The sequence below is a fragment of the Pocillopora verrucosa genome, chromosome 7, assembly GCF_036669915.1.
Source record: "Pocillopora verrucosa isolate sample1 chromosome 7, ASM3666991v2, whole genome shotgun sequence".
Lineage (NCBI taxonomy): Eukaryota > Metazoa > Cnidaria > Anthozoa > Scleractinia > Pocilloporidae > Pocillopora > Pocillopora verrucosa.
The window spans coordinates 3264874-3281753 of record NC_089318.1 but is presented as its reverse complement, the minus strand read 5'-3'; the positions used below and the strand labels follow the sequence as shown (position 1 = coordinate 3281753).

The following is a 16880-nucleotide window of genomic DNA, read 5'->3' as shown; positions in this document are numbered from 1 at the left end:
TATCTGAACCCCACAATATAATAAATATCTTAGTAATTCGTTTTCCTCGAGTTGTACTGTTAGTTATGAACTCGGTTAGAAAGAGGTGTTTAAAGCTTGTATTTCCATCCTTTGTGTTCAAAATTTGCATCCTACTTTATCTACTAAACAATCTATAGATTGTAACGAAGAAGTGGAATCAACGAGTCAATTAACTGTAATCTAAGAAATTAAACGAAATTTAAGGTTGTCCCAAACATTTTGTCGAAGATCTGATATCGAACTGTACATCATGGCCTTTACTTTTTCACTGGATTTTTTTGAGTAATTTCCCACCCCAGTTAAGAGGCTTCGTTCAAATTCGCAGGGAACCAATCCATATAACTTCCTACATTAGACCTCTCAATAATTATTCCATTCGAATGAGACAAATCCCTCAGATCATTTTACTTGAGAGTGTGGGCCGTGATAAAATCACATGATCTAACTCACAGCAATCTTCAAATGAGTGCCTTAGCTCAATTGCCCGTGATGGATTTCTTTTGCATCATTGCACTCCGCGATTGGTTTATAAACTTGTGCGATCGTATCCTACGAGCGGCTGCAGGCGAGCAGGCCCTCGATCATTATTGGCCCTGCGGCAGGTGCGTTTCTCCACCCACAAGAAGATTTGTGACGAGCCTGGGGAAATGTTTGCAGGGAGGGTGTGGCACTAATAATGAGCCTAGACCCCTTGCCTCGCCGGTTTTGTTTTGTTTTGTTTTTTCTCACGGCCTGATACTTACTTTGTCGTGGGTAATAAACGCCCGTACAGAAGTACTGATATTGACGGCCTACTCGCAAGCAATTGCCAGTCAATCGACCAATCAGATCAGAGAAAGTACTCAACTCCAATCGCGACTTGATTATCCATGTTTTCAAGTCTATAATCGTGGCGTTTACTTTCAGCTCTCATAAACCTTTTATGGTTACTTTGTTCCATTTGGGGAATTACTTTACTCTTGGTCTTACGTCACTTGATCAAAAAACCGCTGAAATATCAATTGTGTGATTCCAAATGCTGACAAAACATCGTAACGAAATAGAGTACGAAAACTTCACTGATCACGGTTAAAATTAAATCTTTAGTAGGTGGACATCTGGGAATCATTTCACAGAGTATTCTCACCGAAGGAGGGCTAATTCTATTGTAAATTGAATGATTTAATGGTTAAGATCAAACAAGGATGGTGGCGTGGACCGAGTGTGAGCTTGGAACTTGGAACACTAATGATAATAATAATGATGATAATATAGATTTAATCATCGTAACTTCTGATTATAACTCTTTAGTAAAGTTTTGGAGAATGTCTGTGAAAGAGCTTCTACTTTCACATCTTTTTGTTCATAGTTATCCAAATAAAGGAATATTTTCAGGCTTTTGATCTTATTTCCTCCAAAAAATTTACTCAACGAAACTCAAGTCAGCGCCGTGACTGGGGATGACATATGTGATAACTTCACATTCCAATTTACTCACCACAATAACGATAGCAATGGCCGCGGTGTGCAGACACAAGAGAAACTTCATAATGAAGGTAGACTGGAAGCATTTAGAGAGAATGTCCACTAAGACCGAGCGAAAATGAAAATTCGTGGCACATCTCGAAAAATCAAGATTTTTCATATTTTCTCTGAAGATACCCTATAGTGGCTTAAGAAACGTGATAAGATTTTTTTCTAGTAATATCCTTTAAAACCTCCATAAAATAAAATAAAAAAACCGTCACGAGCCAAAATGTCCTGAAAGGCATCCGAAAAATACGCGATTGGTACCTTCCCATAAAATTCGCCCTTTTGCATTCGCATCATAGAAAGAACCGTTTCGTGCTTTCAACATTGCTATTGAAGTCTTTGCAACTTGACTTAAATCTTACTCCACTTGAAATTGATATTCTTGTGAGAATAAATGCTGGTCTAAAATGGGGTGGAAAAATTAGTTTCGGGCTTTTTACCAGCGCCGAGTAGGAAGCCTCTTAAAATAGCTGTTATCACAACAAAAGCGTGTCAACCGGAAGTCAACAAATAGCACATTCTCCACACCCGTAAGCAAACGATTATACAATTTTTACATTCTAATTAATCTATGTGGTCGTCAGTAATCCACATAAGATATTGACTTAATATCTGTTTCCGTGACTATTTTATCGCTTGTAGATTAGCCATCTCGGGTAGACATTAGTGTCACCCTGAGCCGGGTCAACTTACATGAGTTTATTCAATTTTCCCAGCTTTTTTTTTTCTACAACTAACCTATAAGAGCCTTTACAGATCAAAATAATTTGTTTTGCTTCGAGTTTCAAAGCAGTTTCTCCCAAAATGCTCTTTACAGCATTCAAACACCATTTTTGCCGAAATCTCTTATGCAATCGTGATCATATCTGTTAAGTCACACAATGGTTACGAAATAGATTTTACAACTACAACTTTTTTTTCTTTTCTGTATTAGCCCCAAAAATTTCTAAAAGCTGACTGAAAATGCAAATTCCTACCTATTTAATTGTTCATTTAATTATTATTGAGTAGATGATATTTTTATAAATTTTGTTAGTGATACTGATGTAACAGAATATGGAGATGAAAATGGAACTGAGCATGTTTCTTCAGTTGGTGAGTTCTTTCCTTTTTTAATGCATGAACACACTTTAAGATCTTATAGGCATTCAAGTTATTACTAACACCAGCGTACTCTGGCATAGAATATCACTATGTCTGGTGTCTTTTACTCTCAGTAATCATACAGTTCAGTGTGTGACACAGATTACTTATACTGCCCAGGATCCCATTTTCAGATAGGGCGATAGTTACCTCAAAATTAGAGTTGGGCATGATTAATACTCTTCTATGCCCTTGAAAATTAATGGTGCTTTTGATTGAATGAAAATTCCTGATATTGCAATTGTTTTTAAACATGCTTATACCGACTGATTGAAAAGGCTAATTTACGGAAATGCAATAAAAACAGCAGTGTGGCACACCATTTATGAAAGAGTTCTAGAAACTTACAGAAGAGAACTATCAGTAACAGTACTCAGTTGAAATAATCTGGTCATGTATTTAGCATGTTAAACAACCACAACCTTTTTTCAGATATTAATCTTACATATTGATGTTCATCTTTTTTCTTGTTTTTTAAGCCGAAGGAGGGTCTTTGTTGCCGCGTATCCCATTCGAAGAAGGATATCATCGACTTGTTGTAAGAATCAACCAGATTGGACTGAAGGATGCCCATGTGTACATTAATCCATTTTTTACTGTTTCTGTGAAAGGTAACAATCAATGATTATTATAATGCCAAGGAGTAGGGGATGTTAACTAATTCCTTTAACCCCTAAGAGTCACCATGAGCATGTAATTTCTCCTCTCAATTTCATTCCTAAAACACACATAGGGTCACAAGAATAAACGAAATGATCACCAACAAAAGAAGTTCTTGATTGTTAGGTACATTCTCCTTACCAGCACCTTAGGAAATGTAAGGAGAACAGTATGGAGAATATGCATACTGATATTTAGGGTGTAAAGAGCTAACAAATTAATGCAGCAAAATTTATATTGAACTATTGAGTGTTTTCTCTCTACAGATGCCAATGGTGTGAATGTCACCCCAGCTCAAGATACACCCACTTCAAACAGAGTTAATGGAAAGTTTATCAACTTTGATACTGATGTAGAAATTCAAAAGCCTATAGAGAAACTTCCAAGAGGTTAGAGTTGTTGTATTTTTTATTTTGGAATTCCATGTGTCTATTGGGCTCTTTGTCAAAAAAAAACATTGTAAAAGGGAGGACTCTTAAAAAAAAGGAGAGAATTCCACCAATCACAGCTAAATAAGATTTCAGAAGAGGAAGTTTGATTCATTTCTAACAAATTCAATGAGTACCAAGCCAGTACAATTCGTTGATTTCAAATTTAAAAGCTCTGTTTTGACCAAATTTTTTTTTTTGAATGGTCAGTATTTAATTGAAAGGGAACACAGAAAAAGGCTGTGATGCAGCATCTTCTTCTCCCCACTGTTTCACAAGGGAACACAGGGAAATTTGAAAGGAAAATTGTGTAGTCAATCAGAAGTCACAATAAGGAGCTTTTTCCGTACATCCCTTCAATTTGTCTTACATGGTTTTCACTCTGCACATGTTTGATTTATTCTGACAAATCCAGCCTTATCTGTTTTAACTTCCCGGAAGTTAAAAAATAATGTAAAACTTCTCCTTGCCATGTCAATCGAGCAGGTGATAAAACAAAGTTCTCAGGAGGAAGATGTTACCTTCTAAGGGCCTATTTACACGGTACGACTTTGTCGCATGCGACAAGCTTACGACAGGCTTACGACACGAATTGTTTCGTGTAAATCAAACCTACAACTCGCTTACGACTCTTAAGTCATGTCGTAGGCCTGTCGTAAGCTTGTCGCATGCGACAAAGTTGTGCCGTGTAAATAGGCCTTAATAAAGCCAAAATTCTCCTAAAATTTTTTCAAGTTAAAATGTACAGTGACCAGAACAGAGAATCACTTGTTAGTTACTGGGCAGTTAAAACGTGTTAAGACTTCTCATTGTTTTCACAATTCAGGTACCGCAATATTCTTCGAGTTTAAACATTACAAACCGAAAAAGGATATTGTGAGCACAAGGTGCTTTGCTTTCATGGAACAGGACGAGTTTAAACCTGGTCCTGCCTGTATCGAACTGTAAGTAAATACGACTATTTGTTAACTGCATCAGGGACGCTTTCATGGTATAAGCAATCTTAGCAATCAAAGTTGACTAAAGTGTTTGTACAGACATAAGCGGTGGCCTTGAGGTCGTATTAAAAGGGTCTGGGTCAGAGCCTAATTCCGGAATACTGTCTTATGTTCTTGGACTGGACACTGACAGGGATTTCAATAGCGTTTGCCATAAGTGGCTGCCGACGGTGCCTGAAGAGGCGGCTGAGCCCGGAAAAGGGGGCGTACAGCAAAACTCAAACACGAGAGCGGTGAGAGGTCTGATTAAGGCGGCGGTAGATCGAGGGTAACTGGCTTTCATTGAAAACCCTGCGCTTACCTTTTATTGACTGTGTAACTGTCTGTCTGTCAGTCTGTCTGCCTGTCAGCTTGTCTGTCCGTCTGTTTGTCTGTCTGCCTTAACGGCTGACTGCCTAGTTCTCTATCTGACCGACTTTCTGACTACCTGACGGTCAATGATTTCCTCTTTATCTGAATGTCTATCTTTCTGACCAACTGATTTTCGCCATGTTTATTTGATTGACTTTCTGACTATCTTAATGTCTGTCTGTCTAAATGTTGTGTGTCCGTCTGCTGTTATTGTTATCCTGATACTGCTTTTTCACGGTCTTAAACTGCAGGGTTCCTTTTTTTTTTTTCAGCTATCAGAAACAAACGGATTTTAATCGCAAGAGGTTAAATCTATATACACAAAAACCGCTATATCTTCACCTAACACTCAATGTCCTTGATGACTGATATCAGACAATAGATAGCATGCGAGTAAGCCCTTATTATTATCCAATAGCACAAAGTAAAGTACAAATATCTTGCGATATTGTACGGTCATTTGGACAGTTGGTTATTTTGTACTGTAAAAAGACGCTTCTCTATTCACTTTGCTTTTCCTGCCATATAAGAAATGAGCAGAAAAACTTGGCAGAACAAAAAGCAGTTGAATAATAAATAACTTATTAGGCGTTTTGGTGTGTTGTATCGCTGAGTATCGTTACTCGTGGTTTGTGATTTAACTCGCCCTACGGGCTCGATAAAATACGGCATAACTCGTAAAATACTCTGTGATACTAAACACCAAAACTTCTAATCAAATATATTTATTGGCGCTTAAGCACAAGCAATTTTGCCCGCGTGAAGTATTGAAGCGTTGAGAAAAGCGAGCCAGGGAGGAGTCTGCAAGGGGTCTGGCACTCATAATACCTCGTACCAGACCTCTTGCCGACTTCTCGCCTTACTCTGGGCCTCAAACGGGTGACGAACGCTTGTGCCAAAGCCCTAACAATGACGACCTGCTCGTAGGCAACACAAAGATGATTTATTTCTTTCGCTAAAACACGAGCAAGGAGTCAAAGGATGCAATACCTTTCTAATGAATCATACACATATACTATTAATATTTTTAAGCGCAATCCTGATGCTAACCAATACTATCCAAGAGTTTTTACAAGGGGAAGGAATCAAGTTATTTTTTATTACAAAGTGTGAGTAGGGTTTTTTTCCTTTCATTTATAACGCATTTTCGCAGAGAATTATTTTCAAAGTGGCTGTGAGCTACTGAAGCAAAAATTGATATTTGTTTCAAGTATCTATCAATGGGGGATTTAAAATATTCCTTGTATTGGAAATTGCTTACCAATTTGCTTACCAGATCTGGAAGCTTTAAAAGAAATTCAGTCGAATTTGATGCTCTTCAAAGAACACAGAAAATTATCCCAAAAAGGCTTTTGAATAAAGGAATAAAGAAACCTAGATTAAAATTTAACCTTGAGCTAGAGCTTATCGACCTTCGAACAGCTGGGCCCAGAAGAATTGAATTTTCCCTTTTATCAAACTCTGCGAGATAAAAGGCAAACTTAGTTTGAAAACAGCGAATTCCATAAGGATTATGAATTATTAGAGAAGAGGGTTTAATATTCATTTCTCCTTAGACCTAGAATGTCAAAATTATAATTATAAGTTTCATAAGATACTGATGTGCTGAGCAAGTGGAACATATTATAAGCTAGAAATTGACAAAACAAATCCTTTGCTTCTCACAGGCTGGCACCTCAATGTGAATTAGTTATATGAGAAAAAATATATATAGCGCAAGTTCTTCATTTGACTGTATCTAGTAGCTAATATCATAACAGTCGAAAGAACATTTTGTTTAATTTTAAGACCATGGTGCTACTCTGCTTTTTAGCGAAAGAAGAATTTTTGCCACTTTTCACATCAAAAAAAAATTAAACAGGTAATGTACGCCTCTTTAGTTTAGGAAGAAACGTCTTGTTCGACATTGGAAAAGGAAATGTTTTAATTCAGTTCTTCCTTATCGTTTTAGCATTTTAGGGGCAATTTATTTGGTAGTGAATGTCAGAGAAAAACGGTAAAAATCACTTATATTTCCTTATTATCTTAAACGTAACTTAGATTTAGAAACTATTTAGTAGATCGATTTATTTTAAAAATTGCAGTTGAAATCTTTAATTGTAGATGTCGATGTATTTAGTTAGGAAAGTTTATTTGTTGGAAGAGCTCGTTTCATCGTAGATCATAATTAGGGTTGTTATCGTTATTTTAGAGAAATTTTCAATAGAGAGTCGAAAGTAATCCAAGATTGCATCGGTTTAACTCTACTTCGTTCTGTAATTGGTCCAGAAAGCTCGTGTCACTTTCTCAACCAATTAGATGTAAAAGTAACAACAATCATGACTTGGTCGCCCGCGTTTTCCCGCGCTTTAGGCAGTCTGGTTGTTTTTACTTCGAGTTCGCATCTGCTTGTAAAGATCTTTTTCTTTCCTCTGATTGATTGCTGTGATTCCTTTTGTTTTGCTTTAACGACAGGCAATCAAAAAGCACTCGATTGAAAAATAAAGGTTAGAAAGTGAGAATCACTCCTAGACTGGTCATTCTGTTTATTAAACTTTTCATTTAGCCTACGCCTGCAACTAATTCATTTTTCGTCCTTTGATAACATTATATGTTTGTCAATCACTGAAGGACAAGACCAAAATGACAGAGACTGAGTTCTTGGGGTGTTAGTCAGGACTTTAGGCAAAATTGTTTTTTATCCAAGAGTCTTATCGCTTGGCTTCTATCTGAAAGAGATTCCATTGCGAAAACTTTCTTCGATCGTATCAAATTGATCAAAAAGGTCTACCGAGGAACATTACAATTTCCCTTTTCAACCATTAAAAGCCACGAAACGTCCACATGAGGTTTTAAAATTTTATAACCAGCAGTAACGCAATCTTGTTAAGCCCAGATTTCCATCACGACAAAATCGAGTAACCGTTTTTTCGTTAATTGTTAACAAATTGAACATCTCAGTAAAGGCATTACTTTTTTAGGGTTTGAGGAGATACGTTGATTGCTGTTTCAATTCAAGATAAAAGAATATGAAGCATCTTTGCATAAAACTTTCCACGAAAGATACTTATTAATTTACAGGTTAACAAAGGCAAAAAATTGCTAAGGTCACCAGCGTCAGTATCGAAGTCAATTACGTGTAATAAGTTGCTTTAAAATCTCTTCCCAATTACCTGTATGCACATCTTTTGTTTCAAGCAGTCCCTTTCGCTTTACCATGACAACATAAAATATCATTTAAGAAAAATTGAGAGAAAGTGAATCATGAGATCCATTAAGATGCCATGAATTCCTAGGAGGTTTTTGTGAGGATGGCAGATGACTTAGTCAAGATAAGGACGAAAAGATTTTGGGGTCAGAGGATTTTGGGGTATCATAGCGCGCAGGTAGAGCGGAGGAGGGGGGGAGGGGCTCAATCATCGCCAACAGAGTGTTGGATTGTTTTGGTTATCTATTTTGAGCAACTCGCGTAAACGGAGGCAATAAGAGTCTGTTCAGGAGCTTTATTTCACTATCTGAGACTTTGTCTCTCTTCGACAAATTTAGCCGTAAGTGCGCTCTCTGAAATACCCTATCGGTAGGCATGGGTGGGTTCATGGGACAACTGGCCTTGGCAGAGTAAACATATTTGTAGAACGCTCACCAAAACTATCTCACAAGACATTCGAAATGAACAACAAGGTACCTAACAACAACCAATCTTCGACAACTGAACAAAACTTCCCGTTGAGGACTCTTAGCAAGGTCAAGAACAAACCCAAACACAACTAGCGATGGCGACTATCATACGAGAATTAAGCCCTCTATGTTAAAACCAGGAAGGAGGGGGCGTCTCCGAGGTTAATATTGGTCAAATCACAACTGCCATTATGACATCACGCAAGCAATATGGTGGATAAATTTGTCATTCGTTATCTTCTGCGAAATTTGGAATTTTCAACCATATCGATAGGTTGATTCCTTAATCTTGAGGTATTTAAGATTGAGAAAATATGTAAGAGTTTTTTTAAGTAGTTGGAGTGAGGAGATGGTGTTTAAGAGCTTCACATTTAAGATGAAAACATATTACTTTGTGGCTTATTTGTCAGCTGAAAATGTTCGGTTGCTAATGTTTTTTCCCGAGGAGAAGCTAAAACACTTGTAAAAATATTTCCCTTTAAGGTATTTATTAACTAACAGGTTGACTAAGACAAAAACTTTTCAAGGTCACCAGCAATAAAGTCGAAATCAACTGGTTATTCAATCAGACTGAATGTAATAAGATACTTTAAAAGCTCTACTCTATTTCCTGTAGGTATTCACATCTTTTGTTTCAAGCAGCCCTTTCAGCTTTAAAGAAAGACATCTTCTATACGATGACAACATCGGATGTCACAAAAAATTGAGACCAAGTGAACCATGAGATCCATTAAGATGCCATGAATTCCTCTGTGGTAACTGTGACGAAATAGATTATGTAAAGTATTCAATCACAAAAATCTTAAAAGCCAAGAAGAACATAACATAGTGAAGAGATCACAACAGCAGTTGAGATAAGGCTGGACAGTTGCACCCCTCTGTGACGATACGGTGAAGATGAACTTTCTTGGTTTCGCTTTCCCCTTGGCATTGCTTGTAGCAGTTCAGCTAACCACTTTAACATGGGCTGTAACGAATGTGACAAAAACCTCAGGAAAAGGTAAAAAAGGTGTTCCCTTTATTTCCAATCCCTTTCCCACACGTAAACTGTATTCGTTGGATTAAGCGTTGCTCCCGAATAAGCCCTCTGGGACTGTAATTCAAACGCTAGCGGGCGCTAGTCTGTCTGAGGCACCCTTGGAACTTATTTTACGCGGAAATATTTTTCTCAGTCTCAAACGCTACAGTTCTTCAGTAGACACACATTAAAGGGCGGTAGTTACTTTTAAATTTTTGCAAACATAGAGCAAGCCTATTCAAGTGGTGGATTCTGTGTGGGTTGTTAATTCGATTCCGATAAAAGAAATAAACGTAAACCTCCACATATTGATGTTTGATCGACAAATTTTGAACTATGTATAGACAAAATTAAACTTTGAGTAACAGTATCTGTTACCTGCTGAAAATAATTTACAGTAGAACAAAAGAACTTATGATGGACTTTAATTTTAATTTGACGGAAGTTTTTTCTTAGAGGATTTTTTAGTAATTACCAGAAAATCGTTGCATCTTTAGGAGAAAAGAAAAACTGAGATATTTGGTGTACGCTTTGGTGGCCGAGCAAAGCGTAATTGAAAACTGAATTTTGTCTCGAGTTTTCATCGTTTGTTATTAATTTTGCGAGGATGGCAGATAACATAGCGAAAGTTAGATAAACGTTGACTAAACTGCAGAAGGTTACGCTAGTCTTCAAAGAAGTAAGTCAGTCCTCCAAAGAACTGAAAGAAAGAGAGAGCCTCCTTCCTCAAACTTTACGGTCACTTTTCAATTTTGGTCTTCATGGCCGATTAAACGTGTTTCAAAGATTTTTCAAATTTCTCCTTACCGGAACAATACATCATTAATTCTGCACTAGGAAGCAACCAACATTTATCGCATGGAGGGAGGGGGGGAGGGAATGAGGGATGGAAGAAGGATTTTGGAGCCAAAGTAATATTTTTTGGGGGAAGGTGGGCTCATATGGTTTTCAGGAGAATGAAAGGGGGATCAGTCGTTACTTACAGAGTACAAAAGGAGAACAATAGGAAATTGACTGTAAATGAGTGGGGATCATTAGAATACTACAACTACCCCCCCCCTCCCCTCCCCCTACCCTCCTTATTGCCAGGCGATAAATGACAGATTACCGGTTCATTGATTCGTATACGAAAACTCAATTGCTGTAGAGCTCATAGAGCTAACATAAAAATTACAAATGATCCTCTACTGCATTTCTTTCAAGAATGTTTCATGGAAAGACAGATATTCTTACTCAAGGTCTAATTTTGTTCAGCAAAACAATTAAAAAAAACTGATTTATCAAATATTTAAATAGTAACTTTAATCATTGCCCTTGAATGAGAATCGAATGGAGGAATAACACACGGACCCCTGAGGAGGTAGTCGTCATCTTCATCTGAATGAAGAAGCTTTATGAAGGATAAGCATATAGCATAATTTTGAGAAACATGTGATAATATGAATAAAAAGACAACGTTTTCTTGTGTCAAAGATTATGTTGAGCAAGGAAAGCACCTGGGTGAACAACCAGTACGTCGCATGGTACCGGAATGCGATCTTAACACATTCTCATTGCGTGGTGGTAAACCGACCTTTCCAGAGCAGCAAGATGTCACCCTTCCCCTCTGCCCAGACAATCAATATGCCATTTTCTATAATAATATTTGGGGAATTGCACGGTACACACTTTACAAGATTGCCGCCGAAGATGCCGAGAAAGCCATGTCAAACCCAGTAGCAAGACCTAAAGGTGACCCATGGAAACAAACTGAAGGTAATTAGTTTTGTTATTATAATTTATTTTTGTGATAAAGTAATTTAGGCATAAAATAAATTCGTTTCTCATTCCACTACTACAACGTCCGTTTGTTCGTGTTGTTTTCGTCTTTCACGCACTCGTTATGCGATCGATAAGATACTGAGATGAGACCGAATGTTTCGTAAACTTATATATATATATATATATATATATATATATATATATATATATAAATGTGGGGGTAGAGTCTACCTTGGCATAAAGTGCTCAATGCTGTGGTAGCAGAGCTGGGTATATATAAGTGAAAGAATTAAAGAGGATTCTTTCACTTATATATATATATATATATATATATATATATATATATATACATATATAAATTGTTACTAGAACTCTCAGGCCAACAAAGGTGCACCGCGCCGCTGACAATCTCGTCCAAATCTCACAGCAAACACGAACGTAGAGAGTTTAAAAAAATGCGAGGATGGACAACTTCTGACGTAAAAAATATATAAAATTGAATAAAAACATTTTGTTCAGAGATCTTAGTAAATAACTGGAGAAGGTCTCTGACCGAAACGTTTTTATTAAATTTTTTACCTTTTTTTACGTCAGAAGTTGTCCATCCTCGCATTTTTTTTTATCTCTCTCTCTTTATATATATATATAGATGGATAGATGGATAGATTGGTGGGTAGATAGATAGCTAGATAGATAGATAGATAGATTTTAAGCAGACATACATTTACATTATGCATCATTATTCTCTCACGCAATTTAAACACACAAGGGCAACGGTAGACGCGAAACATGTGACGATATTACACTGCAGGTACAAAGGAGCAAAAATACAGATGGAAAGAGGAGAAACTTGTGGGAAAAGTCATGTGTGATGATTTAATCATGTTAAGCAAATCATTTCTTTGACTCAACAGAGATCTTTCACTTAAAACATTTCGTAACTGTGATCGGGAGGGTAAGAACTTTATTTACCTAGCGGATAAATCGAGAACAAAACTTCTTGGCTTGTGAGTGACATCAGTGTACTTTACAACTCTCTCATCTTCAGGGACTCTTCATCAAGGAAGTGATGAATTGTATAAGAACCAACCTATCTCGTGTTTATACGACAGAGGCCACCTCGTTCCTGTTAATATCTTACGTTACAGCCTTGAAAGTGCTTATGCCACTTTCACCTACACCAACTGCGTGCCGCAAATTGCAGGTTTCAACAGAGGTCAGTGGAAAAAGTACGAAACGAAAATAGTGCAATATGCTCAGCACTATTGTGCTCCAAGTGGCGGAACTCTTTACCTGATCACTGGTACATCAAAGGTTAAATTTAAGGAGACACTTAGTCCTCTAAACGAAATAACCGGGGTGGATAAGTCGGTGCAACCAATGGAGGCGTTCCATGACGACGTGGATACATACCCTCAACACGGACCAAAAATCTTAATTCCAAACTCGATGTGGACGGTGGGCTGTTGCTTGGGCTTGAATAATAAAGTCGTGGGAGCGTTTGGTGTAATGGGTGGTAATTCTCTTAACCAACAGCTCTTAAATGAATTTATGATGCCCAGACAAACCGTCGCATCTGTTCAAGAAGCCCTTCAATTAGAGGATAACTCAATTACGTTGTTTCCTAACGGCGAGGATTGCTATGATGAAAAAAAAAACATTCAATTGAATAACATACGATTTTTTTATGTTCCTTGAAAGGCGTATGGGTAAAATTTTTGACAGGCGTATCAAGAAAAGCGGATCAGCTGAAAGTTGAGCAGGCTTTGTTTAACGATTAACAATGACCGTATATGGCTACTTTGGAACAATGGCGGAAACAGCTTTAAAATACACGCGGGATTTTTTAAAATTTCCGATTATCATACGAGCGGCAGATTTAAACCATCGGCAAAACTGATGATACGACAAATCCTCCCCGTGGGGGTGATTCTGGTAGATTTTTTTAGGATGCAAATGGTCACGGTGGGGTGGATGGTGGGGCGACTGTAGCTTTCGTATCTGAAGTAAAGAAATTTCACCGTTTTTTCCTTTACATTACATTGTGATCTATGCAAGATGCCCCTTAGATTCCGGGAATCTAAGGGGCATCTTGCATGAAATAACCAGATTCAGATCAATGCACAATTTTATTTTAAAATAAATTCAAAAGCTTTTTTAAATTGAAATCTACCTCCACTATTTGAACCCGGAGATATAATGAACATCTCAATAACTCGTTTTTCTCGGGCTGTACTGCTAGTTACAAACTCGGTTAGAAAGAGGTGTTTAGAGCTTTTATTTCCATCCTTTGTGTTCAAAATACGCATGCTACTTTATCTACTTAACAATGTATATTGTAACGAAGAAGTGGAACCAACGAATCAATAAACTGTGATCTAAGAAATTAAATGAAATTTAAGGTTGTCCCAAACATTTTGTCGAAGATTTGATATAACTGTATATCCTGATCTTTACTTGTTCACTGGATTTTTTTAGAGGCTTCGTTCACATTCGCATGAAAGCAATCCATATAACTTTAATTCATTTCTCCATTCGAGTGAGACATATCCCTAGGATATTTTTACTCGAAAATCATATAATCTAACCCACAGTAATCTTCAAATGAGTGCCTGAGCTTAATTACCGTGATGGATTGCTGTTGCCGCATTGCACTCTGCGATTGGTCTATAAACTCATGCGATCGTAACCTAGAGGCAGGCGAGCTGGCCCCCATTGTTTGCCCTGCAGCACGTGCACCCCTTGCCTTGCTGGTTTTTTCCTTTTTCTCACGATCTCATACTTACTTTGTCGTGGGCAAAGAAACTTCTATGCAGAAGCGCTGCTATTGACGGCATACTCGCAAGCTGTTGCCAATCAATCAACTAATCAGTTTCTAATCGTGGCGTTTACTTTCAGCTCTCGTAAACTTTGCAATTTTTACTTTGTTCTGTTTGGGGAATTACTTAAGTCTTGGTCTTACGTCACTTGATCAAAAACCGTTCAAATATCGATTGTGGGATTCCAATTGCGAATAAAACCTCATAATGAAATACAGTACGAAAACTTAACTAATCACGATTAAAATCAAATCTTAAGTTTGTGAACATCTGGGAATTATTTCGGAGAGTATCCTCACCAAAGGAGAGCTAAGTCCATTGCCAATTGATTTATTTAAAAGTTGAGAAAAAGATCAAACAAGAATGGTGGCGTTGATCAATTGTATGCCTACAGGAATTTGAAATAGGAACGATGACATTAATGATAAAAATATAGATTTAATCTTATTCTTCCAAAGGGACCTAGTCCGCTTGATTGCAAAGCCGTAGCTGCTGAGGAATAAGGAAGGGTCTTTCCGAGTTGGTCGTAACTTCTGATAATAACTCCTTAGTAAAGTTTTCGAGAATGTCCGTCAAAGAGCCTCGACTTTCACATCTTTTTGCTCATAGTTATCCAAATTAAGGAATATTTACAGGCTTTTGATCTTGTTTTCTCCACAAAATTTTCTCAACGAAACTCAAGTCACCACTGACACTGGGGATGAAATATGTGATAACTTTACATTCCAATTTACTCACCACAATAACGATAACAATGGCCGCGGTGCGAAGACAGAGGAAAAACTTTATAATGTAGTTAGACTGGAAGCTTAAGAGAGAATGTCCACTAAGACCGAGCGAAAATGGAAATTCGTGGCACTTCTCATAAAATCAAAATTTTTCATATATTCTCTGAAGATACCCTATAGTGGCTTAAGAAACGTGATAGGATGTTTTTCTAGTAATATCTTGTTAAACTTCCGTAAAATAAAAAAAGCTGTAACGAGCCAAAATGTCCTGAAAGGCATCTGAAAAATACGTGATTGGTACCATCCCATAAAATTCCCCCTTTTGGATTCGCATCATAGAAAGAACCGTTTCGTGCTTTCAACATTGCTATTGAAGTCTTTGCAACTTGACTTAAATCTTACTCCAATGAATAAAATTTAAAGGTAAGCCGATGAAATTAATTACAATTCACTTTCGAATAATTTGTAACTTAGCATGTTTTTTTAAGGGAAATTTTTTGTACCCGATAAAACATCGAATAATTTGAAATTGGTATTCTTATGAGAATAAATGCTGGTCTAAAATGGGGTGGAAAAATTAGTTTCGGGCTTTTTACCAGCGCCGAGTAGGAAGCCTCTTAAAATAGCGGTTATCACAACAAAAGCGTGTCAACCGGAAGTCAACAAATAGCACATTCTCCACACCTGTAAGCAAACGATTATACAATTTTTACATTCTAATTAATGTATGTGGTCGTCAGTAATTTCCGTGAGTATTTTATCGCTAGTAGATTAGCCATCTCGGGTAGACATTTTAAAATTAGTGTCACCCTGAGCCGGATCAACTTACATGAGGTTGTTCAATTTTCCCAGCTTTTTTTTTCTACAACTAACCTATAAGAGCCTTTACAGATCAAAATAATTTGTTTTGCTTCGAGTTTCAAAGCAGTTTCTCCCAAAATGCTCTTTACAGCATTCAAACACCATTTTTCCCGAAATCTCTTATGCAATCGTGATCATATCTGTTAAGTCACGCAATGGTTACGAAGTAGATTTTACCACTGGACGTCATGATCTTTTAGAAGCAAAACAAAATACCAAGAAGCCACACAAATAGACGAAATCTAACGTCCCATTATGTAGATATACTTCCAAATTATCAGTACACGCAATGGGAATGTACAGCAGTCAGCAAGGGAACAGGGAACAGGGAACTTTTTCATGCTTTTGAGAAGCATGGAAATCTGAGACAGCGACACACGTTTTCCCAAATGTGAACATTGCAACCTCTTATACTCGTGTATTTTTCTCTCTTCTTTTTCATGGAAGCGGCGTTTCACAATCGAACTACAAAAGCGTATAGAAAAAAGTGTGATTACGCGATTGTTAGACCCCGAGTTTTTAACTGCATGAGGAACGAGAAGCAGCTAAAAAAGGAAACAGAACATTAAATTACTAATTATGTGTTGTGGGCCATTAGCTGAACTATTTAAGAGGGCTTTCAAGGAAACGAACAAATTGACGACATTTAGGAAAAACGATAGCGACCATTTCATTACATGGACAACCTAGTTCTCAGATTGGGGTGGGAAGAAGAGAAACCCTGGGAACGAGGTTGCGACATCAGTACATAAATGGTTCCAGTATAAGCGAAACGTATCTCACCTTAAAAGGCTTAAGAGACAGCTACTGGAACAAAATCGGAATCGAGTGAGAACAAGAGTAACCTTTTTTTCCATCTCAGAAGCACATTTCATTAACACACTTCATTATAATCAGTCGTCGTCGTTAACAATCCTAGAGGG

The 16880-nt window shown here is 37.4% G+C and overlaps 2 protein-coding genes across 2 annotated transcripts; both read left to right on the top strand.

Moving 5' to 3' along the window:
- Positions 1-510: 510 nt before the first annotated feature.
- On the top strand, positions 511-5578 carry LOC131796627 (axin interactor, dorsalization-associated protein-like). Its single transcript, XM_059114220.2, has 6 exons — positions 511-623; positions 2570-2628; positions 3156-3287; positions 3603-3725; positions 4591-4708; positions 5386-5578. The coding sequence occupies exons 1-6, from the start codon at positions 511-513 to the stop codon at positions 5480-5482; spliced, it is 642 nt and encodes a 213-aa protein (XP_058970203.1). The 3' UTR covers positions 5483-5578.
- Positions 5579-9454: 3876 nt separating this feature from the next.
- Positions 9455-13945, top strand: LOC131796626 (uncharacterized). Its single transcript, XM_066170433.1, has 3 exons — positions 9455-9770; positions 11262-11543; positions 12598-13945. The coding sequence occupies exons 1-3, from the start codon at positions 9668-9670 to the stop codon at positions 13245-13247; spliced, it is 1035 nt and encodes a 344-aa protein (XP_066026530.1). The 5' UTR covers positions 9455-9667; the 3' UTR covers positions 13248-13945.
- The last annotated feature ends 2935 nt before the right edge of the window (positions 13946-16880 follow it).